At 40.6% G+C, this 12853-nt stretch overlaps 2 protein-coding genes across 3 annotated transcripts; one reads left to right on the top strand and one right to left on the bottom strand.

Annotated features, from left to right (window-relative positions):
* The first annotated feature begins 558 nt into the window (after positions 1-558).
* LOC114765057 (CD82 antigen) lies at positions 559-4883 on the top strand. Of its 2 annotated transcripts, none has more exons than XM_028955111.1 (9): positions 559-773; positions 1565-1655; positions 1724-1802; positions 2135-2250; positions 2365-2439; positions 2541-2618; positions 3248-3424; positions 3525-3608; positions 3905-4883. In XM_028955111.1, exons 2-9 carry the CDS (start codon positions 1590-1592, stop codon positions 4046-4048), a joined length of 819 nt encoding a protein of 272 aa, XP_028810944.1. In that variant the 5' UTR covers positions 559-773; positions 1565-1589; the 3' UTR covers positions 4049-4883. The 2 variants fall into 2 exon arrangements, with proteins under 2 accessions (XP_028810944.1, XP_028810943.1); XM_028955110.1 differs by having other exon boundaries at positions 2517-2618.
* Positions 4194-8961, bottom strand: kitlgb (kit ligand b). Its single transcript, XM_028955112.1, has 8 exons — positions 8783-8961; positions 8262-8369; positions 8040-8096; positions 7699-7857; positions 7428-7590; positions 7245-7345; positions 7045-7157; positions 4194-5693 (listed from the first exon to the last, which is right to left on the bottom strand). Exons 1-8 carry the CDS (start codon positions 8795-8797, stop codon positions 5651-5653), a joined length of 759 nt encoding a protein of 252 aa, XP_028810945.1. The 5' UTR covers positions 8798-8961; the 3' UTR covers positions 4194-5650.
* Between the last annotated feature and the right edge of the window lie 3892 nt (positions 8962-12853).

The following is a 12853-nucleotide window of genomic DNA, read 5'->3' as shown; positions in this document are numbered from 1 at the left end:
GGGTTTAAATTATTCTTATTACCTTTATTCTTCATAAATTTCTTTTTATGATGAAAAGTGAAAGTGAAGTGATACACAGCACAGCACACAACAAAATGTGTCCTCTGCTTTTAACCATCACCCTTGGTGAGCAGTGGGCAGCCTTGACAGGCACCCAGGGAGCAGTGTGTGGGGACGATGCTTTGCTCAGTGGCACCTTGGCGGATCAGGATTCAAACCTTCTGATTACGGGGCCGCTTCCTTAACCGCTAGGCCACCACTGCCCTGATAAGTTATGATAAGTTTCAATCATCAAAAACTTATAGCAATTATGAGATGGAAAAGACTTCACAAAGCCAGGTCAGTCTGAATTTAATGAAAAATAAAATAATCCTCTCCAATTGTTTGGGGTCCTTGCTAAATCCTGGACATGCCAGTTAGTCTTTGTCACAGACATTTTTCACATCAAATGAATATTTACACATTTTGTAATTGTGATCTGCTTCTTTTTATTGTATAAACTATAAATATGCCATAAGTCTATAAACACATTATATCTACAAACAAAGAATCATTCGGACGCACAGTGAACGGCAACTTTGTTAATATGAAGTTAATGATTTAAGAACAATAAGGAAATGATCTTCAGCCTCTAAATCAAAGTAACGTGAGATCATGGGCTTACAGTAAAGCTGCCAGTGAACTGGGTAAAGACAATGGACAGGGTGCAGAGGACATGAGATCGTGAGAAAGCGAGAGGGAGAACAAGATTTTGGCCTACATTGTCAACAAAGGTAAAGTTCAACTGCAGTTACATTTACATTTACAGCATTTCAGACGCCCTTATGCAGAGCGACTTACAACCAGCAGTTACAGAGACAGACTTCCCCTGGAGAAACTTTAAGTGTCTTGCTCAGGGACACAATTGTGGTAAGTGGGATTTGAACCTGGGTCTTCTGGTTCATTGGTGAGTGTGTTACCCACTAGGCTACTACCACCCTGACACATTTTACAATGACCTACAAACTTTCTTTCATGTTTCTATGTCCATTGTTGATTTTGACACATGACCATACTATGATATCTCAAACAAGGTGTTGCTCTTAAATTTTTTTGCCGTTATGATGTTGTAAATGTGTTTTTTTTCCCCGAGTCTATTTTTGTCCAAACGTTATTGAAAGGGGACATTTTTATATTCACAGAAGGCTCACAGTTGAGGTGTTGTCATTCTTTTTTTCTTCGAAGGTGCAGTTCGCCATGTTGCCTATAAGTAGCAGCAGATTTTAAAGTGAAAAATGTGCTTTAAATTGAGTTTTTAGAAAAGACACATCACACTTTTTTAATTCGCAAAATATATATATTTTTGAAGCTATTTTTCAGTTACAACATGTTCCTCAAGAATAATTAAATATTGTGTATCAGTTGGTGAACTATGTAACTATGATTAAGTCACTATTTCCTACAGGCATGACATAAGGAGTTAAAAAAAATCTAAATTCTGCCTTTCTGGAAAAGGATGAATAAATTGCAAGAGTAAAGTTTTTGAAACATCTTTACCTGTTTGCTGTTTTTTTGTGCTTTCTAGTGCTGTTTATCAGTGAAGTGGCACCATGAAAGTGGAAGACAAAATCCAGATCCAGAAATTCTTTTTAATGCTTCTCAACACGTTTTTTCTGGTAAGCAAACAATAACTACTGTTCAGGACATAATTTCTGCTTAATCTACAAAATATCCGTGTTTGCAGATTTTGGGTATAAGCATCTTTGGCTCTGCTGCTTGGATCTTATTTGACCGTAGCAGCTTCGTAGTCGTAATCAGTTCAGGTAGGTTTTCTTTGTTTGTCTAAATGTTTATTTTTAATAGCTGCAGCGCAATGCCCTGTACATGAACATTGAAATTAATTTTAGGATATATTTTGATACGTTTAACACTGATCTACAGACTTTCTTTCATGTTTCTATGTCCATTGTTGATTTTGACACATGACCACACTATGATGTCTCAAACACGGTGTTGCTCTTAAAAGTCTTTGCTGTTATGACGTTGTTATTTTCATTTTTATGTGAACAGCACTTTGTTGACATTTTAAATGTGTAATAAATAATAACAATCTTTATCAAACTTAATTTCTGCTGGCCTGTGGCTCTTAAACAAGAGGCCAATGTGCAAGTTGTGGCTTCTGGACTTGCTCTAATTGGTCTGGTGGCGATTGGAGTTACTCTGCTTGGGTGTATTGCAGCCCATCTGGACAACAGATGTCTGCTTTCATGCGTACGTGTTACCTTCCTTCCCACCAATAATGATTAAAAATGTGAGCAACCAAAGAAGTGCTTTCATATCAGAATATTTACATTCATTGAAACAATGTCCCCTGTTCTCTTGTAGTACATGGGATTCTCAGTAGTCATCATCCTCGGTCAGGTTTTCATCACATTTGTTCTTTTGCTACGGAGCACTAAAGTAAGTTTTAAAGAGCCAAAGATCAAATTAATCCGCCGGAAGGCAATCAGGTTTGTCTGTTCTGTTCTCTTTCACAGATCGTTGATTTTTTTACTAACAAGGTTGATGAAGCAATAGATGAGTATGGGGGAAATAACACAAAATCAATTTGGATGCTTCTGGACACCGTACAGCAATCAGTATGTACATAGCAGTAGAGTCCCTTTCATACACTGTTCATTGATGTAATTACTCGATTAATTTCAAGCAGAGAGCGTCAGACGTTTTAGTGACTTCCTCTGATCTATGTTTTGCCCCCTTTAACACATAAGACAATAAATTCATACAACATAGATCATTAACAGGATATGAATCTACCATAGTAATTACTGCACTTTCCTGGTTAAAGAGGATGAGAGAGGTGCTGTAAGAATCCTGTGCAATTACCCATGATTACCCCCCGATCCTGATCTGCCAAGGTGCCACTGAGGTGCCACTGAGCAAAGCACCGTCCCCACACACTGCTCCCCGGTCGCCTTTCATGGCTGCCCACTGCTCACCAAGGGTGATGGTTAAAAGCAGAGGACACATTTCGTGTGTCACATTCCGTGTGTCACTTTCACATGACCACTCAGCACCATAGCATAGATGCATAGATTGCTGACTGACATGCCAACAACAGGAACTTTGTTACCCCAGTACATCGGACTGCAGCATAATGTTGAAAGGCTCTGACCCACAGCCATATAAAGCCTTTACACAACTTACATGTCTAACACACACCGCCGCACACAGTCTGTTCTGAGATTGTTTGTTTTTCCCAATAAAGGCAAAATGCTGCGGGATGCGCGACCCCTCGGACTGGCAGAGGAATTGGTTTGCTGTAGCCCTGAATGAAAGCCACATCTATCCCTGCTCCTGCTCCCAAGACAGCACCTGCCAATTCCTGCCAAGCATTCAAAACAGCACACATCTCTTCATGAACGGGACAAACATTTTTATCAAGGTTGCCAGCTGTACATTGCAAAACATGTCACATAATGTATAAAATAAAATAGATCATATATCATTTTCTTTTTCTCTGTTCACATTTTTTGTTGAATCAGGGCTGCAAGGACACATTGGCATGGTGGCTGAAAGAGAATTATATTGTGATCTTAGCCATGGATTTGGGGTTATTTCTGATGCAGGTAAACCTAATTTCTGTGTCAGTTACATCGCAATATCAATCATCATTTCACTTTATACTGTGGGCTCCAATGTGCTGCATGGCCCACATGCCTGGGCTTTAGCTGCTAGGGGGTCTTTCCACGTATATTTCAGCAATTATAAAATGTGTTACATCACAAGAATCAAAGTACTTATTTTTTCAGCAAAAAACCGAGCCTTAAATTTTAAAAATTTTGATATATTTTACATTTAAATCATTACATTATATGGTATTAGGAAAGACACTAATAATGATCTTCTTATATTTTTCACACAGGTCCTTCAGATTGTCTTAAGTGTTTGCATATTCCGAAATATTGTCCAAAAGTCAAGGCAAAAGCTTCGAAACCTTGACGACTCTCTGGAGGTTCAGCCAGGGACTGTTGGTTCAGCGTATCACCAGTATCAGGATTACTTTTAAATGAAACCTTTATCTCTTTCTTTCAACAATGCATGATCGAAACTCAACCATTTTATTACAAATTGGAGCTGAAATACAGAGGTATTCTTTATAAACCAGCACCTTCGCTAACTACTGAATACTGTGCCAGTGTATGAGGATGAGCTTATTATGGGTTTGAGTGAGTTTGTAGATAATGGACGGAAGCAGAATCTTCCTGTTTTAGTGACGTCCTCTGATCTGTGTCCTACTGCCTTCACAGCCTTCTATGTACAGGGTAAATCAATGCAATTTGCACATCACATCTGCTTGTATAGATTTGGTCCAGCTGTTTTTTGATTCAGTAAAATGCCTGGATATCCCAGTATCAGATGGAAACTGAACTTCAAACTGAAGTGTGATGATTGACTCAGCAAAAGTGTTTTCACACCATTGTACACATGGTCCAATATGCTGGTGGCATTTGTGTGTGTGTCTTGGGTCAAACTAAACCATGACGGATAGGGAGATATCCGCCTATGAAGCAAAGCATGTTTTTCAGCGTGAGAGACCTCATTGTCTAAGTGGCCCTGTGGTTGACGATGGCCTGCCCACCACATCTCGGGCCACAAATGTCAGACAGGCTGTCATGCTTTGCAACAATGGGGCCATGTACAGCAGTCTCACAAATGGAAGGAGAGGGACAGAAAAAGGGTGAAAAGCGAGAGAGAGGAGTGGGGAGTGACATCTATCAAGACGCTGTGAATCATGTGAATATTTAGTCATAGTCTTACGTGTTAAATGCGTGATCACTGCTCTCCTGCACCCCTCTGACTCTTAAGCTGCAATCATCATAACAATAAAGTCTTTTACTTTGTGTGTGTGTGTGAGTCAGTGAAATGTGGTTAGTCTCACACACTGATTAATGTCTCAGCCTCTCCTCCCAGTCACCAGACACACTTTCAGAGACTCAGACAATTCACCGGGAAAACCCTCTGCCAGGCCAACGAGAGATCAAAAGAGCCAAAGCTGCCGGAAGAAACAAGACGGTTTGGACAGAGGCAGGTCCTTCGCTATCTATCCAGGAATGTGTAGAACTTCAATGGCTCTTTGCGTACAACTTTCCCAGTCAAAACAGTTCTGGACAAGAGGATGGTCTGTTCTGCCCTGCTTCAGAGGGTCGTTCTGGTGAGACAGAGCAGAAACATAAACTCCACGCAACTGTGCAATAGAGTCTGCTGACAAAAAGCCATTCATGTGGTCCGGATCAGGCCTGGAGGGCGGACGATCGTCGCTTCTGTCAGTTGTAGAGGCTGCCTCAGGCAGTGAACCAGATGCCTTCCTTCCACACAACCCCTACGATTAAGACCCCCCTACCTCCCCACAATGCGTCCTATGCAATGCGGTCATTCAGGCCTCCTCAACATGATGTTTCCTGTTTTCCAGGCTTGTGGCTAGTAAATGATCACGCTTGGCGTGTCTGAAAGGCTTGAGCGAGTGTTGATATGTAATGTTTAGAATGTCCACCAGTTTTGCATGCGAGTCTACATGCATTCCATTTATTCAGCTGAGCTGCCCGCGCCGCTGAAATGAAGTAGCGTCTTTCTGTGAACTGCATTGGACAAGTGGGACTTCTCTGGGGCTTCATACCTCTGTGTCCTGTGATGCTATGGAATTCTTTCTGTTCCTATGATTTACAAAATGGGGAAAAAAACATAAATTGCATTGTTAAAGAAGCAATTTGTACAAATTTTTAGGAATTACGATCAGTTTTTTACACCATTCAGAATTAACAGTTTTGCTGCAATGACAAATGTGCAACATGTACTGCATTGCGACTTTATTGACTGAAGCTAGCATGCTAACCACCTAGCATCACCTAGCATTAGCAGCTAGCTTTGTCCCTCGAGCTGCATACGTCCCAGTATCAAAAAAGTCCCCACCCCATCCCTGACCATGCTGGCATTCAGCAACACACCAGTACAATGTAAATAGAAACAGCCGCATGTTGTCCATGACATGCAGGTCTTACCAGTAGGTCTCAGGTTAGAAGGTGTCGCTTGAGCAATTAACCATTTAGCTTTTTTTATTGTACAACTTTGATTGTACAGTTAGGACTGACTGACAGAATAAAAATGGCGCAATCTAATTTTTGCAGCAGCTCAGACGGCCGGATCTGGAGTTTGTCTCCTTATGTCACCATAAGGGGAAAGGTCACCTCCTGTTTCTCATGCTTCGTCTGCCCAGAATCTTAATCTGGAGATGATGTTTTTCTGTCTGTCCACTGACCATCATGGCTTCAAAATGTGCAAAATGTAAAAATGAGCACAAATGATTATTTTAGTTCTGTCACTTTGGTGGTTGGTGAAAGCCCCAGCAACATCTATAGGCCTCTCTGCTCCTCGCCCCGCCCCTCTCCTCCTCATTAACATTTAAAGCTATAGACACCGAAACGGTGCTTCATGGGGAAATCTCATTGTGAAACTGACTCAAATTCTGCACCATGGCTGAATTTCGGAAAGAGACTTCAGATACAGTAGAGCCCATAACTTAAATACATCTCTAGATATGTCCAGACCTGGCTGGTAGACACAATCTCTCTGCAACGTATATATGACTACCTTGGGGTCTTCATTAGGGTGACAATTTAGGAACAAGATCAAACGTAATCACATTAGTGAGAGACAATGTTTGGTTTAAGTTTTTCTTAACACTTTCATAGAGTATGAGCCCTGAAGCAAAACCCACCTGGCCTTTTTGAGCATTGCTTCTTTGTACAGCCCATTCATAATCCTCAGATACTAGAGAACAAAATCCTCCAAATTCATGAGATTTTTCTTACAGGACCTAGTACAGGCGTGATAATCTTTCTTACAAAGAGAACCTGGACGTCAAATTTGAAGATACTGCCTGTCCTTCCAGATTGACACTTTAATGCTAAACCAAACTGAGTAGCTTCCAAATGTTAACTTTACATGTGTCGACACTGGACAAGTGACAAGTATGAACCATGAGCTTTGATGAGTTAATTAACATACGTTATCTGTGTCAGGTCCTGTTGTCCTCCAGGTATTGTTGTGCCATGGGACACTGAGGTCATAGACCTCGTTCTGCAGCATCCATTTGCACAACGTCCTCGACTTCTGGCCACCTGCAACATGAATAGATATAGCGAGAGATCAGCGTGTTGGCGTGACACAGAGTCACGGCTCAGAGAAACGATTAGACAGACTTTTACCATCCACAGACTGAATGAGAGGATGACAGAAACAGCAATGAAAATGATGGCCAGATGTCTTCTCCTCGGACTCTCCTGTGTATGGCCCCAACTGTCTCCACCTTACAGGACAATGCTCATCAGCTTCAGTGTTATGAAGAAGGGGAAGCAAAGCATGTTTGCATCTTTGTGCATGCCTCAGACCTGTAGGCGACTGTGAAGGGCGTGGGCAGGGTGGAGGAACACAGGATAATTTCCCAGGGGTCTTGGCAGCGGCACCAAAAAACTCCTTGATGTAGTCAAAGTAAGGGCCTGTTGCCCAGGTGACTCTTCTGAAATGGCATTTATACACCAGCATTGTTGACTCCTTGGTATATATATATAAAAAAAAAAAAGAAAACGATAAATGCATATGTATAGTGGCCTCCAAATAAACACAAAATGACGTGATGAATAAAAAGTTTGCAGAAGTCACCAGCTCCTCGTCGTCAATCATCAAGCGGAGTCCTTGCAGCATGGTGATGAAAATAGTTATATTCTCTCGGTTGGTGGACAGGTTGCCAAACTTACTGGCCAGCTGACTGAGGCTCCTCTCCACAGGATAAATGTTGAGTTGAAGCCAACACTGCCCTGCCTGAAAGCATTAAGCAAGCAGGTATAAAGCTACTAGATACACTCAGCAGCGCTTATCAGCTATTAATCTAATGTAAGCGCCATTGTTCGATTCTTCTGTTGCAATGTTCTGTCAATATTCATTTGTATGATCTACTAGATTTTCCTTCAATACCAGAATACTTGTAGATTTGCCAAACTTACCAGCTCCTTAGGGATGTAATGAATTGGGATTCTGTAGTCTTTGGGGATGTTTTCCTTCTGTTGAGGAACAGACCACTTGACTCAAATATAGCTCTTCTTCACATTGTCGTCTGGTTATTATAATGCACTCATTGCCCCGCAACATATTCTCACATTTCAGAATCTCAAATAATAGGTGGTCTGTGATGGAGATTTGATTTCTCCTAATATGACCCGACCTACCAATAGGTTAAGAGTGGCCACATCATCAGTGACAGGAGTCCTGCCTTCACCATCACTCGCCACAAGACTGGAAAACAGCAGCAGGAGGACACAAGGACTCTCTCCAATCTGAAAGCACACGTTCGAAAATAAACAGTCACAAAACGAAAAAGTCAAAGTCTCAGTTAACATCATCTGGATTTCAGTTTCAGTTCATTCAGAAACAGAGTCTGTCGATCGGATTAATGTTAAGAAAAGGCTCGTTCGGTTTAGGAGGAAACTGAATAAAAATGCCAGAACGACGGACTCTATACTTTCAAGTCAGTTGTAAACATTACTGTACATCCGTTAGGAAGTGAACCCTCTCAACAGGTCCCAGCTCATTCTACACTTGAAACGAAACCAGGTTATTTTAAATTTAATTTATTTTTAGTTATACTTGGTTATACTTGAAACATAACCATGATTAATATTAACATAATACATTATAACTTGGTAAAGTGGTTAGTCGATTTGCAGTTACATTTCCAGCTGTGACTTACTTTTGTCTTCTTCATATGGATTATGAAAATTCCACCGATTATTGATGTTCCAGTTCTACTCTCTGCTCCTGGTGGATTTCAAAGAGCGATTCCGCTCCCTTCATGTCCACGACCGTCTCAGATGTGACGGAGCGCATGGGGAGGAAGGAGACGCGCTCAGCTGCGATGCGCGGTGGACGCAGACTGTGGATAAAACGCGCGCCGTGGGAATCGGCGCGCGCGCATGCGCAGAAGAAGCTCGCACGTTATCCCCTATAATGCAACCTAAACAGAACCTAAAACCTCATGTGTTTAACATCGCATCAAAGGAAAAGTTTGCACACTGTTGATCCATACAGAAGTCTTTTTAGCCATAATTCTACACTGGATCATTAAAGTTTGATCTTAAGACGTACATATTCAGTAAAGTAAGATGTGCTGACATTGGTTCTGCTGATGTTGGGAAGATATTTTCTTTCATTGGAATTAAAGGTTTCCTGAATGTTCATGCTTCAAATAACACACATTTTTGCTTTTTTTGTTCATCCCCTTTTAGGCAACATTTACAGCAATTTTGTTTAACAGAAATGGACGGGACACCATATGCAAAGCTGTCCTGCACTGCCTTCCCGAGCTATTGACTAACCCAAGGCACACATTTCCTAGTTCAAATCTCATAATCACATATGGAAGGAGCTGGGCCATTTTAACCTAGAAATAAGTGTGACAGGTGACACCTATGTAGCTTCACTAAAAACAAAATACCCAAGATATTTTTTTAATATACAGTACAGGCCAAACGTTTGGAGACACCTTCTCATTCAATGTGTTTTCTTTATTTTCATGACCATTTACATTGGTAGATTCTCACTGAAGGCATCAGAACTATGAATGAACACATGTGGAGTTATGTACTTAACAAAAAGTGGAGACCTGACCTCCACAGTCACCGGACCTGAACCCAGTCCAGATGGTTTGGAGTGAAGGCAAAGGGGCCAACAAGTGCTAAACACCTCTGGGAACTCCTTCAAGACTGTTGGAAAACCATTTCAGGTGACGACCTCTTGAAGTTCATCGAGTGAATGCCAAGAGTGTGCAAAGCAGTAATCAGAGCAAAGGGCGGCTATTTTGAAGAAACTAGAATATATATATATCAGTTATTTCATCTTTTTTTTGTTAAGTACATAACTCCACATGTGTCCATTTCTTCCAGGATCCATTTTTATGTATGAGTTGCATGCCTTCAAAATCCTATAGAATCTCTGAAGGTGTTACACTGTGCTGTGGTGGTGACCAGAGAAGATTTTGCCTGGAGGCACAATTTCCGAGGCTTAATTTCACAAATCTGGGCTTCGTGAGAGGATGACAAAAAGAAAGCCATTGTTTAATTGACAAAAACTTCAATTATATCTAGCCTGTAAACAGCCACAAGGCAGGTGGTATATTTAGGAATGAAGTGGGAAAAGATTCTACTGTCTGTAGGGAGTACATTACAGTTACTGTACTTTATCCGGCCAATATAAAAAGGCTATACAGCAGGAAAAGTTTGGGAACCAGATACTTATTCCCAGATGTAATATTCCCACAAAAATATTTCGCATTCCAATGCCATTTTATCTAATAACATTGCCTATTAAGAAAGTGAAGTGATTGTCACATGTGATACACAGCAGCACAGCACACGGTGAAATTTGTCCTCTGCATTTAACCCATCACCCTGAGTGAGCAGTGGGCAGCCATGACAGGCGTCCGGGGAGCAGTGTGTGGGGACGGTGCTTTGCTCAGTGGCACCTCAGTGGCACCTTGGCGGATCGGGATTCGAACCGGCAACCTTCTGATTACGGGGCCACTTCCTTAACCGCTAGGTCACCACTGCCCCAGAAGACCCAGGTTCAAATCCCCCTCACTACCATTGTGTCCCTGAGCAAGACCCTTAACCCTCAGTGTCTCCAGGGGGACTGTAAATGACAAGGAATAGGCAAAATTCACCAGTGCATTTTTGTTTTTATATTTGAGAACACATAAATATTATTTTTGTGACTTATTTGTTTTTAAAGTTTTTTAGTTTATTTTGTGGATGTAGCAGTTTATTTGATGGCTTGTGGGTGATGTAGCAACACAAAGTTTCAAGTGTAATTTCAAGGGAAATTAGAATAACTCTTTTGAACATTTTATTACAAAGACCATAATAATAATTAGAGTTTATTTATATTTGTAAAATTACAGTAACGTTACAGTAACGTACAGTAATCATGCTATGATGAGTGACATTGGAACTGGTGTGCTGACCTACATAATTCTTGCAAATTCTTAAAAATTATTTGCATTATCGTTTAGAAATGAAATATCACAGTTCACCAGTGGTCTCCATTATAGGCTAATAGATGTGATTTTATTTTTATTCAGTTTTCAACAAAGGCATTTGTTAGTTTGCCTTTTAAAATCTACCAGTATCACCACCAACTGAATCTCATTTTTTTAGTGACTCATTCTACTTTGTTCTTCATGAAGGACACCCAGCAACAATGACACCCAGCAGAGTGTCACATTAGGGTGACAAATATGTAGTCACAGGCAGCCTCCTGCCTTTGAATTAGCCAGTAGAAGCTCAGTTATGAGAGTTCAGCTGAAAGTATGACACAAGTTAGGTGGAAGGGCTATTCTAAATGGCCAGTACCATGTTCATTTCGATGCCCCAGGTTGGTAACATCATTAGACAAGTTGCTGCCCCCAGCATCTTACAACCTTAAACTGGAAACAAATATTTAGAAATATTTCTTTTTTTTTTTGTGATGCTTGTAACAGGCCACTTCCACTAGGGAGGACTCTTGTTAAATACAACATTTGATGTGTTAAAAAAAAAATTACCTGTTGCCAGAGAAGCTGAACACATAACTGAACTCTTAATACTGATTTAAATAAAAAAATGTAATGCATGCAGATTCCTTTCCAAACATTGAGATTTATTTAATGTTATTGAATACTTCTTATCCATACCTTACCCAGCCACTAGAGATGCACGTAACTGTGTATTTCTTGGTCCCTATATATACAGTCTTGGTGTATATCTGTTTATACAGTACTGTACAAAAGGTTTAGGCAGATGTGAAAAATTGCTGCTTTAAAAAACATCTAAATAATAATTTACAAAATGCAAAATAAGCAAATAAAAGCAGAATATAAAAAGCAGAACATTTGATGTTACTAGTCTTTGCCTTCCAACCATTCCTTATAGGTATCCTTTGACCAAGGCAGGGATTTTGTAGGATTATATTCAGGCGCATGATCAGTCCACTATAATCCAAATAATATTTGTCTGTAAGCGTTTGTTCACTGAAGGCCTGTAGAGTACAATACATGAGTGTATACAGGCAAACACTGAACCATGGTGAAGGTTCCATGGAGAAGGAAGATTTGGTGGTGGTTGTAGCCTAGTGGTTAACACACTCGCCTATGAACCAGAAGACCCAGGTTCAAATCCCATGTACTACCATTGTGTCCCTGAGCAAGACACTTAACCCTAAGTTGCTCCAGGGTGCAAGTTGCTCCAGGGTGACTACTGATTGTAAGTCGCTCTGGATAAGGGCATCTGATAAATGCTGTAAATGTAAATTTGGTCAGGATTAATGGTGTCAGACAGATATTCATTCATCATGCAATACCATCATGCAATACCAAATTTGTTCTGCAGCAAGACAGTGACCCCAAACATACAGCCAGTCATTATGTAAGTCATTACGAACTATATTAAGTGTAAAGCAGCAGTCCTGGAAGTGATGCAGCGCACAAAAAGACTGAAGGATTTAAGGAAGCTTAAAGACAGAGAGGATTTTTGGTTAGTCCCCCAAATTGTTCTCCCAAATGGTTTATTTTCTGCATTAAAATATCTGATGAACGTAAACTCTCAACATTTTCATATTTAAAAGTGTTTTGAGTATAATGCATTTTTCAGACCTCCCTAAAAAGTTTGCATGGTACCGTGACACATTTTTTGCAGAGCTGGGTTAAGTGTCTTGCCGAGGTACACAATGGTAGTTTGTAGTATTTTGTGTCAGATGCGAGGGTGTTACCCGTGTTTTTTATATTTAGTAC

Source organism: Denticeps clupeoides, chromosome 15, assembly GCF_900700375.1.
Source record: "Denticeps clupeoides chromosome 15, fDenClu1.1, whole genome shotgun sequence".
In the NCBI taxonomy this organism is placed as follows: Eukaryota; Metazoa; Chordata; class Actinopteri; order Clupeiformes; family Denticipitidae; genus Denticeps; species Denticeps clupeoides.
Note: the sequence above shows the minus strand (reverse complement) of the source record. Positions and strands in the feature narration are given on the sequence as shown.

Bases quoted from the DNA above. Each gene is read 5' to 3' on its own strand.
- LOC114765057 (XM_028955110.1), top strand. From the start codon at position 1,590: ATGAAAGTGGAAGACAAAATCCAGATCCAGAAATTCTTTTTAATGCTT. The intron at 2,440-2,516 runs GTAAGTTTTAAA...TCTCTTTCACAG, and splicing joins TTTTGCTACGGAGCACTAAA to ATCGTTGATTTTTTTACTAA. The intron at 3,609-3,904 runs GTAAACCTAATT...TTTTTCACACAG, and splicing joins TGGGGTTATTTCTGATGCAG to GTCCTTCAGATTGTCTTAAG.
- kitlgb (XM_028955112.1), bottom strand. The intron at 7,591-7,698 runs GTGACTTCTGCA...ATATATACCAAG, and splicing joins TGATTGACGACGAGGAGCTG to GAGTCAACAATGCTGGTGTA. The intron at 7,346-7,427 runs GTCTGAGGCATG...TTGTCCTGTAAG, and splicing joins CCCTTCACAGTCGCCTACAG to GTGGAGACAGTTGGGGCCAT.